General features: G+C 40.9%; 1 protein-coding gene across 7 annotated transcripts in view; it reads right to left on the bottom strand.

Annotated features, from left to right (window-relative positions):
• map7d1a (MAP7 domain containing 1a) overlaps nt 1–13,084 on the bottom strand; it is a 38,504-nt gene that overhangs the window by 17,021 nt on the left and 8,399 nt on the right. For 5 of the 7 annotated variants that reach the window (XM_039619320.1, XM_039619322.1, XM_039619323.1 and 2 more), the window contains exons 2-4: nt 5,374–5,574; nt 2,478–2,546; nt 1,839–1,859 (exon numbers count right to left, since the gene is read on the bottom strand). In XM_039619320.1, the coding sequence (XP_039475254.1) occupies nt 1,839–1,859; nt 2,478–2,546; nt 5,374–5,574 (291 nt within the window). The remainder of the gene's footprint in view (nt 1–1,838; nt 1,860–2,477; nt 2,547–5,373; nt 5,575–13,084) is intronic. The other 2 variants (XM_039619319.1, XM_031740714.2) reach the window with 1 other exon arrangement.

A 13,084-nucleotide genomic window follows, 5' to 3' on the forward strand; every position in this document is an offset into this window, starting at 1 on the left:
GAACTGAAATTTATAAAAGTTATACTGAGGCCCTGCATGTCAGCATCTTGCAGCAAACACTTCTAACTGCTGCAGTGCATATATCAGAGTTCGATGGCCCCGATACCTGAGACGTACCTTAACTCTACCTTCCACTAACTTAAAGCTTTAGGGAACTTTAAGTAGAGCACAGTGGAAACTGTTTCATAATTCACCTATTGTGCAGTGATGAGACGAGTAGGGGGAGGAAATGGAGCGCCTACAAATACAGTTTTCCACATCCAGTGTTTCCTCCCTTCTCAGAAGGGAAACCTTTAGGTCACACAAGTGTTTCCACTCTTTCCATGCAAGTCAGGTCTGTGACATTTGTTGATTACGTTTTTAAATTTGATTCTCTCGCAGTTGCAATGGTTTTTCAGAATATAGGTGTGGGCTGCAGGAGGAAATGACCTGGATATTGGCTGGGGGTTTGACGGTTACAGTGTACCAGAGTGGCAATGACATTCCTCAACTCTCTCCTGACAATGATCAGCGCTGACAAGCAGCATCTAGACCTGCTACGGTATGGCCATTAAATAGTCATTGCCAAAGGGCTGCGCTAACCCTGGTACATTAAGTATTTATACCTCCTCACCAAAGATGGACAGGGTATGAGAGTAGCATCTATCTATGCAACTATAACAGAACAAATCCAATAGCAGATGAGCTCATATATGTATTTTTTTTTCTACTTATACCTCTGCTACTAGAAATGGTTCTGGCGATATAAGATCCCTTAAGCTGATATTGTAAACACAAGCTTTGGCAGGATCTCATCTTTTATCCCAAGCTGACTGAGCGTATTAGATCAGACCCCTACCATCTGGCGTACCACAGTGATCACCCAATTAGACTGATCCACAGTGTGAAGTCTGCTGACCTCATCTTACTGCCATCCAACACACATTTGGATTAGACAGCAAAGTTTTACAGAAAGTACGAGTGTGACAACAACCAGCTTTAAAAAAAGAATTGTGTTGTGTGACTTTCACGCAAGTATCGCTATCCGTACAGGCTGAGTGATATACAACTCGGCTCGGTATCTGAACACTAATTTACATATTTTCCCTTTTAAGAACATTTTGAACTTTTTTTATCCTGTTTGGCAACATAAAGTTGTTTATATATAATTTCACAGCCAAGATAAATTCGGCAGCAAACCATCAATTCATCCAGTAAGATGATTATCATGGTGGTTTTGTGGCTTGGTGTTTGTACTTTTTTTTTTTTTAAATCCAAAGAGTTTTGTGGTGACGGCTGTTAGAACGTGGATAAACAACAGTCAGTGTAAGGGCGGGCTTCTCGTCACCCACAACTTCCTGTTAAGTAACAGGGTTTCCACACATAAATGATGGTTTAGTGAGCACATGATTTTTGTTTAAGACATATTTATGATGTTCAGAGAAAGGGAGGGCGAAATTTAAAATTTTTGTCACAGGAAAAGAGGAGGATTAAAACAAGAAACATTATGGGGATTAAATAAATGAAAAGGCTCTAGGGCTGGGTTTATTACCAAAAGTCAATATGCAAGTTTTGTCTTTGCAGGACTTAACTTGATATATTTAAAAAAAAAAAAAAGTGTAATTATGCTTTAAAAATTTACAAAAAAAGCTTTATTTTTGTTACACTGTTACTGAAACAGTAGTCATTATTCTACATGCTGCTTCTCTTTACAGGCATGATCATTGAGCTTTTGGTGCATTCCCCAGCTCTAGCTATTACTACTGAACTTTATTAAGCTGAAACTGAATGATCAAAAGGGGTCTTCATTGGCACCACCACCACCACCACCACCACAAAAACACAGGTGAGTGGCTTACCTTGTAACTTGCTGAGCTCTTCTGCAGGAGTAAAGGGTGAGAGAGAAGATAGAGGCAGCTGTCAATCATGCAAAGCAGTGCATGGCAAGTAGCCAAGTGATAATGTGAGAGCCACGTGTTAAACAAAAAGAGAAACAACTCATAAGTGCTAAAAGTAGAGCTGTGACATTTCTTGAAAATGCATTAGTGTAAGTTGGGGCGCTTTTACAACTCATTGCATAAGTTATAAAATATTCAGCCCCATCAACATGTAAGTGTTTGTCATTCGTGCAGCATTTTTGTAATGATGTGATGTGTATCAGTTGAGCTACAGCAATGGTTTTGTTCATACAAAAACAATAAATAAGCATCTTAATAGTGCTCAAGACTGTTTCAGCATACATGCAGAAAACAGATGCTCACTTGTCTCTGGTAAAATGGTGGCTTGGCTTTTACTGACTTTGGCCCATTTTCTGTAGAAGTCCAAACTACCTTTTTATCCTCTCCAAGTGTCTGTGTGTATAATATTGAGCATGCCTTTTGCAGCCTAAAGCCAACCCAGTAGCCAAACAACTGCTAACAACCTCCTCCACCCTAACACCAGGTGGAGCTCTCTACCCATTTAAAACAAATGGCCTCCCACCCCTGGTTTTTACTTACCAAGATATTTTGCTTTCTCCTCTCGCCGCTCTTTTGCAAGCTTCTGCCTGTCTTCTGACTTCATGGCATCTAAGATTAGAATGAAGGCAGAAGAAAGAGGATTAATGATAGGTATCACCTTGCATCATCCCCAACTGATTAAATCATCTGCAGACACTTTATATATTGTAAATTGTAAATTCTGGTTATTACATAGCGCTTTTCCACTCTTCTTGGGGACTCAAAATGCTTTATCCAGCATGTCTTATTCACCCATTCTCTCTCTCCCTCTCTCTCTCTCTCACACACACACACATACACACACACACGCTTCTTTTTATCTACCATTTGCACACACATTCACACTCCGATGAACGCATCAGGAGCAACTCGAGGTTCACTTTCTTTCTGAAACAGTATTTTAAATCTTGGGCATGTACGTGTTTCTTTGCAGGTGCACAAAGCAGCTATAAAGCAGTTTTGCACATCTGAAACAACTAACAAAGCATGAAACCCTGACAATGATTCAGTATCTGCAGATTTCTAGCATTGCATCTCCCAGTACATAACCATCTATTTGAAACGCACCTACAAAGATATCAGTTAAAGCCGACAAGTCAAGGGCACCTTTTGAAGATATGGAGAATACATCATTTAATCATAACTTCTACAATCTTCTAAAAGCCCCACAGAAAACCACTCCATTTCAAACCATCCTCAGCTGCAAACTGACTTGAGGCATCAATGATGCATCTGACCTCATATAAACAGAAATGCAGTAAATGCCTTCTTCACTGCTATAAAGTCATTGCAGCGATGGCTATTTAATCTCTAAATGGCTCCACAAGAAAATCCATGGCATAATGCATTGGCAGGAAACTTACTGACTAACATCACAATGTCAACACTGACGCACAACCTAGGGCTACAGATAATGTGTATTCTATTAAGTAGATTCAGATAAAACAGGAAAAAATTAAGAAAATTCTGCCAGCAAGCCAATCCCATAAAAATAGAAGCAGCGGCATGTGGCAAATACCAGAAATCTCGTTGTATGGGTGACTTGAATATGTTATAACTAAATTATATAAACATAGCTTTCTGACACAGTAATTTAAATTTTGTGCATGTCTAGTGAAAAATCCTCAAACAAGCCAAAGGCACACTTTGTCTTGGTATGTGAGCCAAAGAATATATCAATAAAGATAATTTACAACTAACAGAAACAGTCAATGGAACAGTGTGTTAAGATGTGGTTGGTAACCCACATTAAATTAACACTTATAGTAGATGTTAAAACAGATTTCAGTTGGGCAGATTAGAGGCTGCAGAGGGACGTAACAGGGAAAGGTTAATTATTTTTTCCTGTAATTGTATGTTTTTTTCCTCAACAGTATGTATGCATCTCATTTCTGCAGACTCTCCAAATGAATTACTGTGAAATACCATTTCTACCACAGCCAACATACCCTAGTACCACCCACTGAGAAAGTGACACAGACGGCATTCTTGATCATTCTTGAGCCTTTAGTCTACATCCTCCTCCTCGATCTTTACGGTCCAGATGTTCAGCATCAATCACAAAGGAAATCACTCCTCAGCAACATCCAATAGGGAGAGGTGTAAATCATGAAGACGAAAACAATCTGCCATGCAGCCTCCCCTAAGAACAACCCCTGACCTACATTGATATTTATAGTATGTTGGAAATGCCACGTGCGTGGCCTTGGTAAGTGTTACTTGCTGATGTTCGCAACTCACCACCATGTTAATCATAAAGTCAAATATACAAGGTGTCCAAGAGGAAAACAGACTGGCCTAGAAAATACTACGAGGTGCGGCGTCTGAGCTCAAGACTGTTCACGCTTGCTCTTAAAATGTCAGTTCTGTTATTTCTTTGGCTCCAAACTTTACAAATGGAGCAGCGCAGGATATACGGATTACTGGGGTAGTAGTCGGGATGCAAGAAAATGAGCATGCTTAAGAGACTTTCACTAAATTAACAATTTGGCCTTTGCCACCATTAACATCTGGCATAATCACAACACTGAAACAGCGAAGCAACCAGAATCTTTTGGACACAAGTCAGACTGAGCTGTCTAGCAAAAATGTTTAAACAGCAAAGGCAGTTTCCTTAAAGAGTGCTTATCATTTTCATGATATCTGTGTGCAAAGTGCACACCTTACAAAAGGTTTGGAGACCCAGGACAGGGCAGACTTTGGCAAATAAACCAAGAAATCTCAATATAACCATAAGGAGGTATCCAGCTGTGCCGTATTTTATAGGATTGGGAGACATCTGGAACTTGTGGGGTGTATTCCTGTCACTTCACTCTAAAAGAATAAAGATCATGACCACAGTAAAATGTTATTAGTTGAAAAATAAAAAGTTTTTTTTAAGAGAAAGACAAATACTGTATGGAGTACTAGTGGAACAGTGTGGAACAACTATAGTGCAAAGGGCACGTAAACCTCAATGCCTTCTTGGAATAACTCTTTGAAATGGAAATTTCAATATAGGTTCCATCTGCACACCTTTCATTGGCGATTAGTGCATAGCAGTGATCACCAATAGCTATCCACTTACCAAAAGCTAATTTGTTCATATTCTGCAGAGATATTTTCCATGCTAATATAGTTCAGGCTAAGCTGTTCTCACATAACATAACATCCTGTGCAGCGACTGTTCCAACACATAAAGACAACCTGCAGCAGCTCTATTGGATCTTGCTTTGTGTCTGAAAGCCTGTGGTCACTGTGACTCCGATACTGGCCCAAGAGAGCAGAGTTCACTCAGCTTAATGCAGATGTAATTGTACCATTACCAGTCAGGCCAAATTCAGCCAACATTAATTTTAAGCAGCTAAACACTATCTAAGGAACACTTCAAAAGGTAAAATCTTTCATTTTTGCTCACCTCGTTTCGACTTGAGGGCTGGTGATGCTGGTGACGCAGGTGATCGAGAGATAATGTCAGATTTTGAAGGGGTAGTCCGTCTTCGGTCTGTATCTTTCTTAGCTGGAGAATCCATCCTCTGGGTGTTGTCCGTCTTCAAAGGACTGCTCTCCCCCTCTGGATCAGGTCTCACAGGGTTTGTGTTTAGAACTGGGCAGGGAGCTGGTGGAACAGAAAAATACAAAATAAATTTAAGTTAGTAAATGAAGAGCCAAAAGGTAACAGGAATACGTAACTCAACCCGTTTATCTTCATTCCATGTACTACTGAGCCTTTGAAGTAGTTCAGTGTGCATGACGTAAATTTCTTGAAGTGTGAGGTGGAGTCGACTAATAGGAGAGGATCTTTAAAAACAACATTCTCACCACCGAAAGAAAATAATCCAACTGAACACTGCAAAAGTAATGAGTGAGATGTCTCCGTTTCTGTACGAAATTCTTTCAAAGACTGAAAAATATTATCAATTGCAGAGATTGCACCATTTGTCAAGAAGCACGAGATGATAAGTCCAAAGCCTCCTTTTCTGTCTCTACACATAATAGCATTTCTACTGTGCTACCGATTTATCGACAGACTGGCCTGTACAAATAGCCCGAGTCTCTGGCAGAGCAAAACACTGTAATTGCTTTTTGGCATCCTGATGATTCTATTGAGTCATTGGAAAACAAAATCAGAGTAATCATCTATCCAAAAATGGTTAAAACTTCCTTTTTTTAATGAAAACGACTCAGGAGCACACAGGTTCAGCAGTCATCTGTAGATTTTGGGGGGTTTTTTGGGAGGGGGGCTGGGGTGGCCTTTTAGGACGGCAGCTTCACTAATAGCACTATGACTCACATTTGGCAGGCTGCTGAACTTGAATCTCTAACTCAAACATTAGTTTGCCCAGGCTTTGACGGTCAAACAAAGACCCTCATGGCAGGGACACTTGGCTTTGTCCACTCAGCACTGTATCCCTGCACTCCCCGTGGAACCATGTTGGGGAACAGTGTCTTCTGTATAGTGTCTGAAGCTACACACTGGGGCAACATGCTGTAAATTATTCAGACTTATCTAAAAACAGCACAGACAGTTGGGGGCTGTCACACGAAGACAGTGAGTGCGCTGAAGATTTACTATAGAAATGCTGTGCTGTTCAACAGTTTGCATAGAAAAGGAACAATCAGCAGCGAGGCCAATTCTGAGCAGCTTCAAAGTGAATTGATCAATTTTTGTGTAAACTGTACAGTGTGCCTCTTAAGCCTTAAATGGACTGTGGAAGTCAATGCACACACGCATAAAAAACTGAAAACAGTGTGTATGGATGAGTGTCATCCAAGAGAGTTGGTCAACCTTCAACTACTGCAACTGCAGACACTTGGTAGCATTCAAAAAGTAATAAAGACATATGGCAGAGGTTGTCTGAACTCTGCTTGGCACATAGACAGGCTATGTAAACAATCTGGGAAATGAAGCCTGTTGCTGATGAACCTGAACTGCACAAAGGCTGACAGGCAGTAAGAGTCTATGAAAGAGTTCAGCTGGGAGACAAGACAATGCGATTTCATTGTCAAAGCATGCCACTATTAAATAAGCATTCCTCGGGCAGTGATGTGCTGTGACAGAGAGGGGCCATTGTTGTGGTCTCTGCATAGCAACGGGACAGCAGCCAAAACACTGCAATGACAGTGAGAGCGGAAAGGAAGAGGGGGATGGTGGTGAGATAGGCGGAACGTAGACGATGAGCACTAAAATCTGTTCGGTGCAAGCCTGCGTAAAAAAGGCTAATATAAGAGCCAATAATGTTTCAAAGGGGAAAAAATACCACAGGAAATTACGCAATGTAATACAACAAGAAGGGATATTTTTACTGGATTTGGTCAGGTTAAATCATCCAGATTATGTCTCTGCACAGAAAACTATTCTTGTGATTTGGTAATCAAACCCTGCTACATTTTTTTGCTACACAGAACCTCAGGTATTGGACCACTGTGAAGTCTCAGGTGATGACGTGAAGTCTCATGTGATGACTCACACAAACCTTATCTTGGAATTTATCATCTGGCCCTTTTTTCTCACACATCCCAGAGGGCAGATATGACAGCTAGACTACCAAATGTGGTAGGAGCTGGTACAGCTCTAACATTATACTCTGTGAGCACTTTTCCATACACCTGGGAACTGGAACCACAAAGAACTAACTCGTAGGACTGTGTGTAGCTGGTGACGGGGTTACTGTACTGTATATTGGCAGTGATGAAGAGAATGAGAACATAGAATACTCTGTTGTGTAGGTGGCAGTGACAACGAATAGCAATGAAACCTGAGGTAGAAAAACTGGATGGGAGTTGAGGGAGAGGACTGCTGCTGTGTATCAAGAGACTGAAACAAGGGTTGATTTATACAGCGCTCTGCTGTACATAGTTTTTGTAGACCTGCCATTTCTTCTTTTGAACCCTATTTGTTCAGTTTTCTCAAATTTAAGGATACACGGGGCGATTGTGGCTTAAGAGTTGGCAGTTCGTCTTGTAATCGGAAGGTTGCCGGTTCGAGCCCCGGCTCCAACAGTCTCGGTCGTTGTGTCCTTGGGCAAGACACTTCGCCCGTTGCCTATTGGTGGTGGTCAGAGGGCCCGGTGGCGCCAGTGTCCGGCAGCCTCGCCTCTGTCAGTGCGCCCCAGGGCGGCTGTGGCTACAATGTAGCTTGCCATCAGCAGTCTGTGAATGGGTGGATGACTAAATGTAGTGTAAAGCGCTTTGGGGTCCTTAGGGACTAGTAAAGCGCTATACAAATACAGGCCATTTACCATTTTTTACTGTGCACTCTGCCAAGATGTGAAATTTGTGGCTAATAGCTCTTGGGAGTCATCTTAATAGTGCAAAAATGCTATTTTATCCCCATCACACCATTTTTTTTGTACATTCATCTAAAGAAATGGAAACAAATTATGTGTTTTTGTCAGAGGGTGGTAGTTGTAATTGATGTACACTCATCACTGCTTCATCCCTTGAGTTAGGTGCCTTTTTATGCTTGAATGATTTGTGAGTCAGTAAAGCTAACTCACAAAGTAAAGCTGCATATTTGATTTGGCAGATTTTTATGCTGCATGTCCTCCCTTATGCAACCCCCAAGAGATTCATCTGTCCTTCCGGGATTGTACCATGGATTTTTTTGGCCAGGACTGGCCTGAAAATGAGTGAAAAAGCAGCCAATATCCAAAGAAAAACTTTGAAGATTTTTCAGAAAGCATTGAGCATAAGTATTGCTCAAGAGCACTGAACAGATAACAAGAAACCTTGGCTTCTTGGAAACAAAATATAAAGAAATGAGGGTTAACAGAGTTTTGCACAGTACTGTATATGTCGATGGTTCTGCACTAATTCACTGACTTTCAAAACTGCATATAAACACAGGAGACACAAAGCCAGGAACCAAGGATGCACACAATGAATTGTGAAGCCGTGCACAGAATGTCAGCACAAGTTTGTTCACAAGTATCCTCCACTTATCACCTTCAACATAAAAATGTTAAAGACGTCTGCTAAGTTAGTAGTTACGTAATTGCTCTAATTTGCGGACTATTGCATGTCTTTAGCTGACAGTAATGGGTGCTGGTGCATTTGGAAAGCTGTCCATGCAGTGACCCCTAAGAGCAAACACAACGGGGACACACTAATGTGGCACTTTGAACAGAATGCTTGAGTAATATTTGCACAAGTGAGCTAAATGCAATGACGAAACGCATGGCACTAATCTAATTCTGCAGTTTACAAATTCGGTGTTGTAAATGTTCTGAAACTGGCTTGAGCAAAGCTAATGAAATTATCTAGCTCTTGCACAACAAAATGTTCTCATTTGGAGCATTTATATGTGAAATCATTGCCAAAAGACAATTATCCACCTAATTCTATTGCATTATGACTCACGTCATGGTGTTTTCAGAACTGGTATTTCGAAGAGGCGACAGGCAAATGTGCCTTTCTTTTTTTACTTTTCAACATCAAATGTTGAGATAAGGATGTCTTAAAAAGAAAAATAAATAAAATACAAAGTTGTGTTTAATGGCCAAATCATTGCATTTCATATTTACTTCCATTTTAAACATCTTCCCAACTTTATGGGGGACAATAACAGTGAGACTCTACCACCTAAGGTTGTTCTTAATTAACCTATAACTACACCCTCTCTGTATTTACGCGGCAGTTTCCAACAACCGAAAGCCATTAGACCACCTGCTTGTCACTTACATTATTCATAAATCAATGCACATCAGCTTCCTCTGAGAGCTGGAGTCTCCACCAAGCACGAACATGGAAAAACACTTTGGTCCATCTTATTATTGGAAGTGCAGAGAAAAAAAATACACAGTGCATTTGGTCATTATTTCACAAGCTTGATAAAATCTCACACAGGATGCTGACTGCGGTGTGTACCTCTAGCATCTCTGTCAATGATTCAGCTTTGTAGTATGAGCAAAGAAAGTCATGTTTAACAGCAACAAAAAGACATGATGTCCTGGTGTGGATGCTTTGTTTTGTTCCCCTGCATATTAAATGGGCATGAGGAAACCAAGAGACTCTGTAAAGTGGGTCAGAGGCCGTTCGGGAATCTGTAGCATGCTGTGTATGATTTGGTTGAACATACAGCTCAACCACATCTCTGTTACCCCCATCAGTTCTCCTGTGTGGCCTCTCTAGCTGCAGGTGTTGAACAAAGCCTACTGCACCAAGCTGAAGCACATTTACATATAAAAGTGACAGAATGGCACAAAGTATCTATAAAAATTGGCAAAAATGGTAAAGAAATCCCTGCAGAAGTGAGTGTATGCACGGATGCATAAGCACAGTGTGGGAGCAAAATGACAGGTTGAGAATCAGCAGGTAATTAGCAGAAACTCAGTCCCATTTTTCAGTTGGAACCACAGCATGAAACTTCAAATGTTGAGTTGGGAAAGCACAGAGCACAGCGTCTAATGACGTCCATTGTACATTCATCCCCAAAGCACAATTACAAAGGAATTTAGCGCTTTACAGTCCGACTGAAGATATTGTGGGTAAAGGGCCAAGTTAAAACTGGGGCAACTGGTTCTACTGCCACACAAAATGTGATTAAGCATAAATCCAATTTCACAGCATATTACTTTGTTAGAACAGGTGTATAAATACCCACGCTGCAGAGCCATTTTTCCACCTCCTAAACAGTCACACCATAAACTGCAATGCAGAAAAATCCTTCCAGGTTAATTATTTCAGTAACAACAGACTAGAAATATTTTCTTTGTTCAAACAATAAAAAATAACTATTGAGAAATGAAGCAGCGGTGAGAAAGGCTATGTCCTTGGAACAGCCCTTTGCATTCCAATGAAAATTATTTTTTCTTAGCACAAATATAAAAACCACAGATTCTGACAGGCAGACGTGTTTGTACTCTCAAATAATATACCACACAGCTGTTTATTTCTACCTGTTCATCAACCTCACAGGGGAACTGTGATCCAGGATAACAAAAACTTATTCTATGTAGCAAAGCAAAACACATGACTCACTATATGACAGAGTCAGCAAACTGCACAAACAACAGCGCATTCTTATGGCAGCGACTGCTCGTTTGCAACTCAGGGAGGAATACTTTCAGCCAGGAAGAGCTGTAAAACGTATAAATGTGAAACCCTGGCAGGCAGTCCTCTGTGAGAAATACATCGAAGTAGTGGAAAGCTTTAAACATTTTCTTGTCATCCCAGAGCTCTGCCAATGTTTTTGGCAAGACACAAATCAGAGTAAGAATATAATGGAAAATTTATGAAGCCAAGAGCTTTACTCCTATGTACACCCCAAACAGATAAGAAGAAAAAAATGAACAGTGTTACACCACCTATAAAATTGACTAAAAATACAAATAAATAAAACAACCACAGATAAAGAGAGTGGAAATGCAGCACATTCCCAGGAAAATGTAAATGGGCCTACCAAGAGGTGAGGCAACAGTATTGAGCCTTGGAGTATAAAATCAAAAGACTGGAAAGGGAAAAGGGCGGTAACAAAGGGGGGAGGGAGGGTCAGGAAACAAGGAGAATGGATCTGCATCTCATTTAGGATGGGCCTGGGGAGTAATGAACTACCTCATTGCTTACTGCCTAACCCATCACCCCTTCACCCCGTTGAGTCCCTCCTGCACCGAATAGGATGATGTAAGAGGGCAAGGGGCCCAGACACACAGGAAGCCTAGTGTAAACAACAAGCACAGGCTCAAAGCCAGACCAGGCTCTGTGTGTGTGAGAACAAAGGTTTAAGTAGATGCGACTGCACCTTAGACTTTACTTATTTATAACTGAGGAAAGGCTCATTAATTAGGGGAAGTTACTTAAACAGCTATAGGCAGAAATCTAGAAAAGTAAAAATATAAACGGGGAAAAAGGGAAAACAATGAAGACAGTAGTCAGCCTTCCCTCCACTCACCATTCAAAGCCTCTGCAACCAGTCGAGCATGTGCATATGTAGGGGTTTACATGCACTAAAAACAGGTCCCTGTTCTTCTAGATGTAGGTCCTTTGCTAAGCATAAGTTTACTTTCCAACATGGATTATGGATGTTGTGATTTTTAACAAGCCCAATGCATGACTCAGCAACAAAGTGCTGGCAGAAGATAGTTTGGTACATTTTTACTGGCTGATTAAACATGTGAATTTGATGTGATGGACAGACGATGTGTCAATCTCTATTTATAAATGTGTGATAATGTGTTTCCATAACAACAGAAGAAAGGAAATGAATGAGGGGGGCGTAAGTATCAACTGTTGTTCTCAAATTATTAATTGGTTGGTGTATATAATGTTTTAAAAGTCTGCTGCACTTGAGCTAAAATCTTCAAACATATTTTTTGTTTGCCCAACAGTGTAAAATACAAAGACTTTTAATCACATGATAAGCTGCACACTGACTCATCAGGATTTAGCTGATGTCTGCCTTATAAAAACAAAAAGTGGCCGTGCATACCAAGCAACAAGGCTGAAGACAGTTCAGATCACAGCATTCCTTCCCTGCATAATAACTGGCCAGTGAATACTAATGTCTCTGTCAATGACTGCAACGGCGTTCATCCCATCACCTGGACTGGACCAACAACAATGCCCGGCATTTAGTTGCTGCTCTCCCCTGCACCAGTGTATGTGCCAAAACTACCGCGCTGATGAAAGGCTCCGCTTATCTGAACCAGCAGCGGCTCCCTAGGGATCCCGCATCTGCTGCTGCCACCAACATACACAGAGGACTAACAAAAATGGTCCAACCAGAGGTGGGAGAAAGTGTCAAGCATCTCTACACTTAAACTGCTCTGAAGGACAGCAGAGGACAAGGAGGTTGTGCAAAATGCTTTAATAACTGGAAGCAGTAAAGAATGCCAGTCAGAAGTGCCTGACTGGCATTCTTTACCAGCTTTATATCCCTTTTGGGAGTTAGGAAATGGTTTCAATGACTGCGTTTTTCCTTGTTCCCTATCACACTCCAGGACCAGGTTTAGTCAGAAAAGTTTAGGAACAATTTGTCATAGTTTTAGCTTGATCTTTGGGGAATTTAATTTTCCTTGACCCCAATTACTCTAATATTATTATGCCAAAGCCTATTAACAAGAAGAACAATTGCTTCACTGTGCCTTCAAGGGCAACACAGTCAAAATTTATAATGGATTCTTATGACT

This window comes from Oreochromis aureus, linkage group 11, assembly GCF_013358895.1.
Source record: "Oreochromis aureus strain Israel breed Guangdong linkage group 11, ZZ_aureus, whole genome shotgun sequence".
NCBI lineage: Eukaryota > Metazoa > Chordata > Actinopteri > Cichliformes > Cichlidae > Oreochromis > Oreochromis aureus.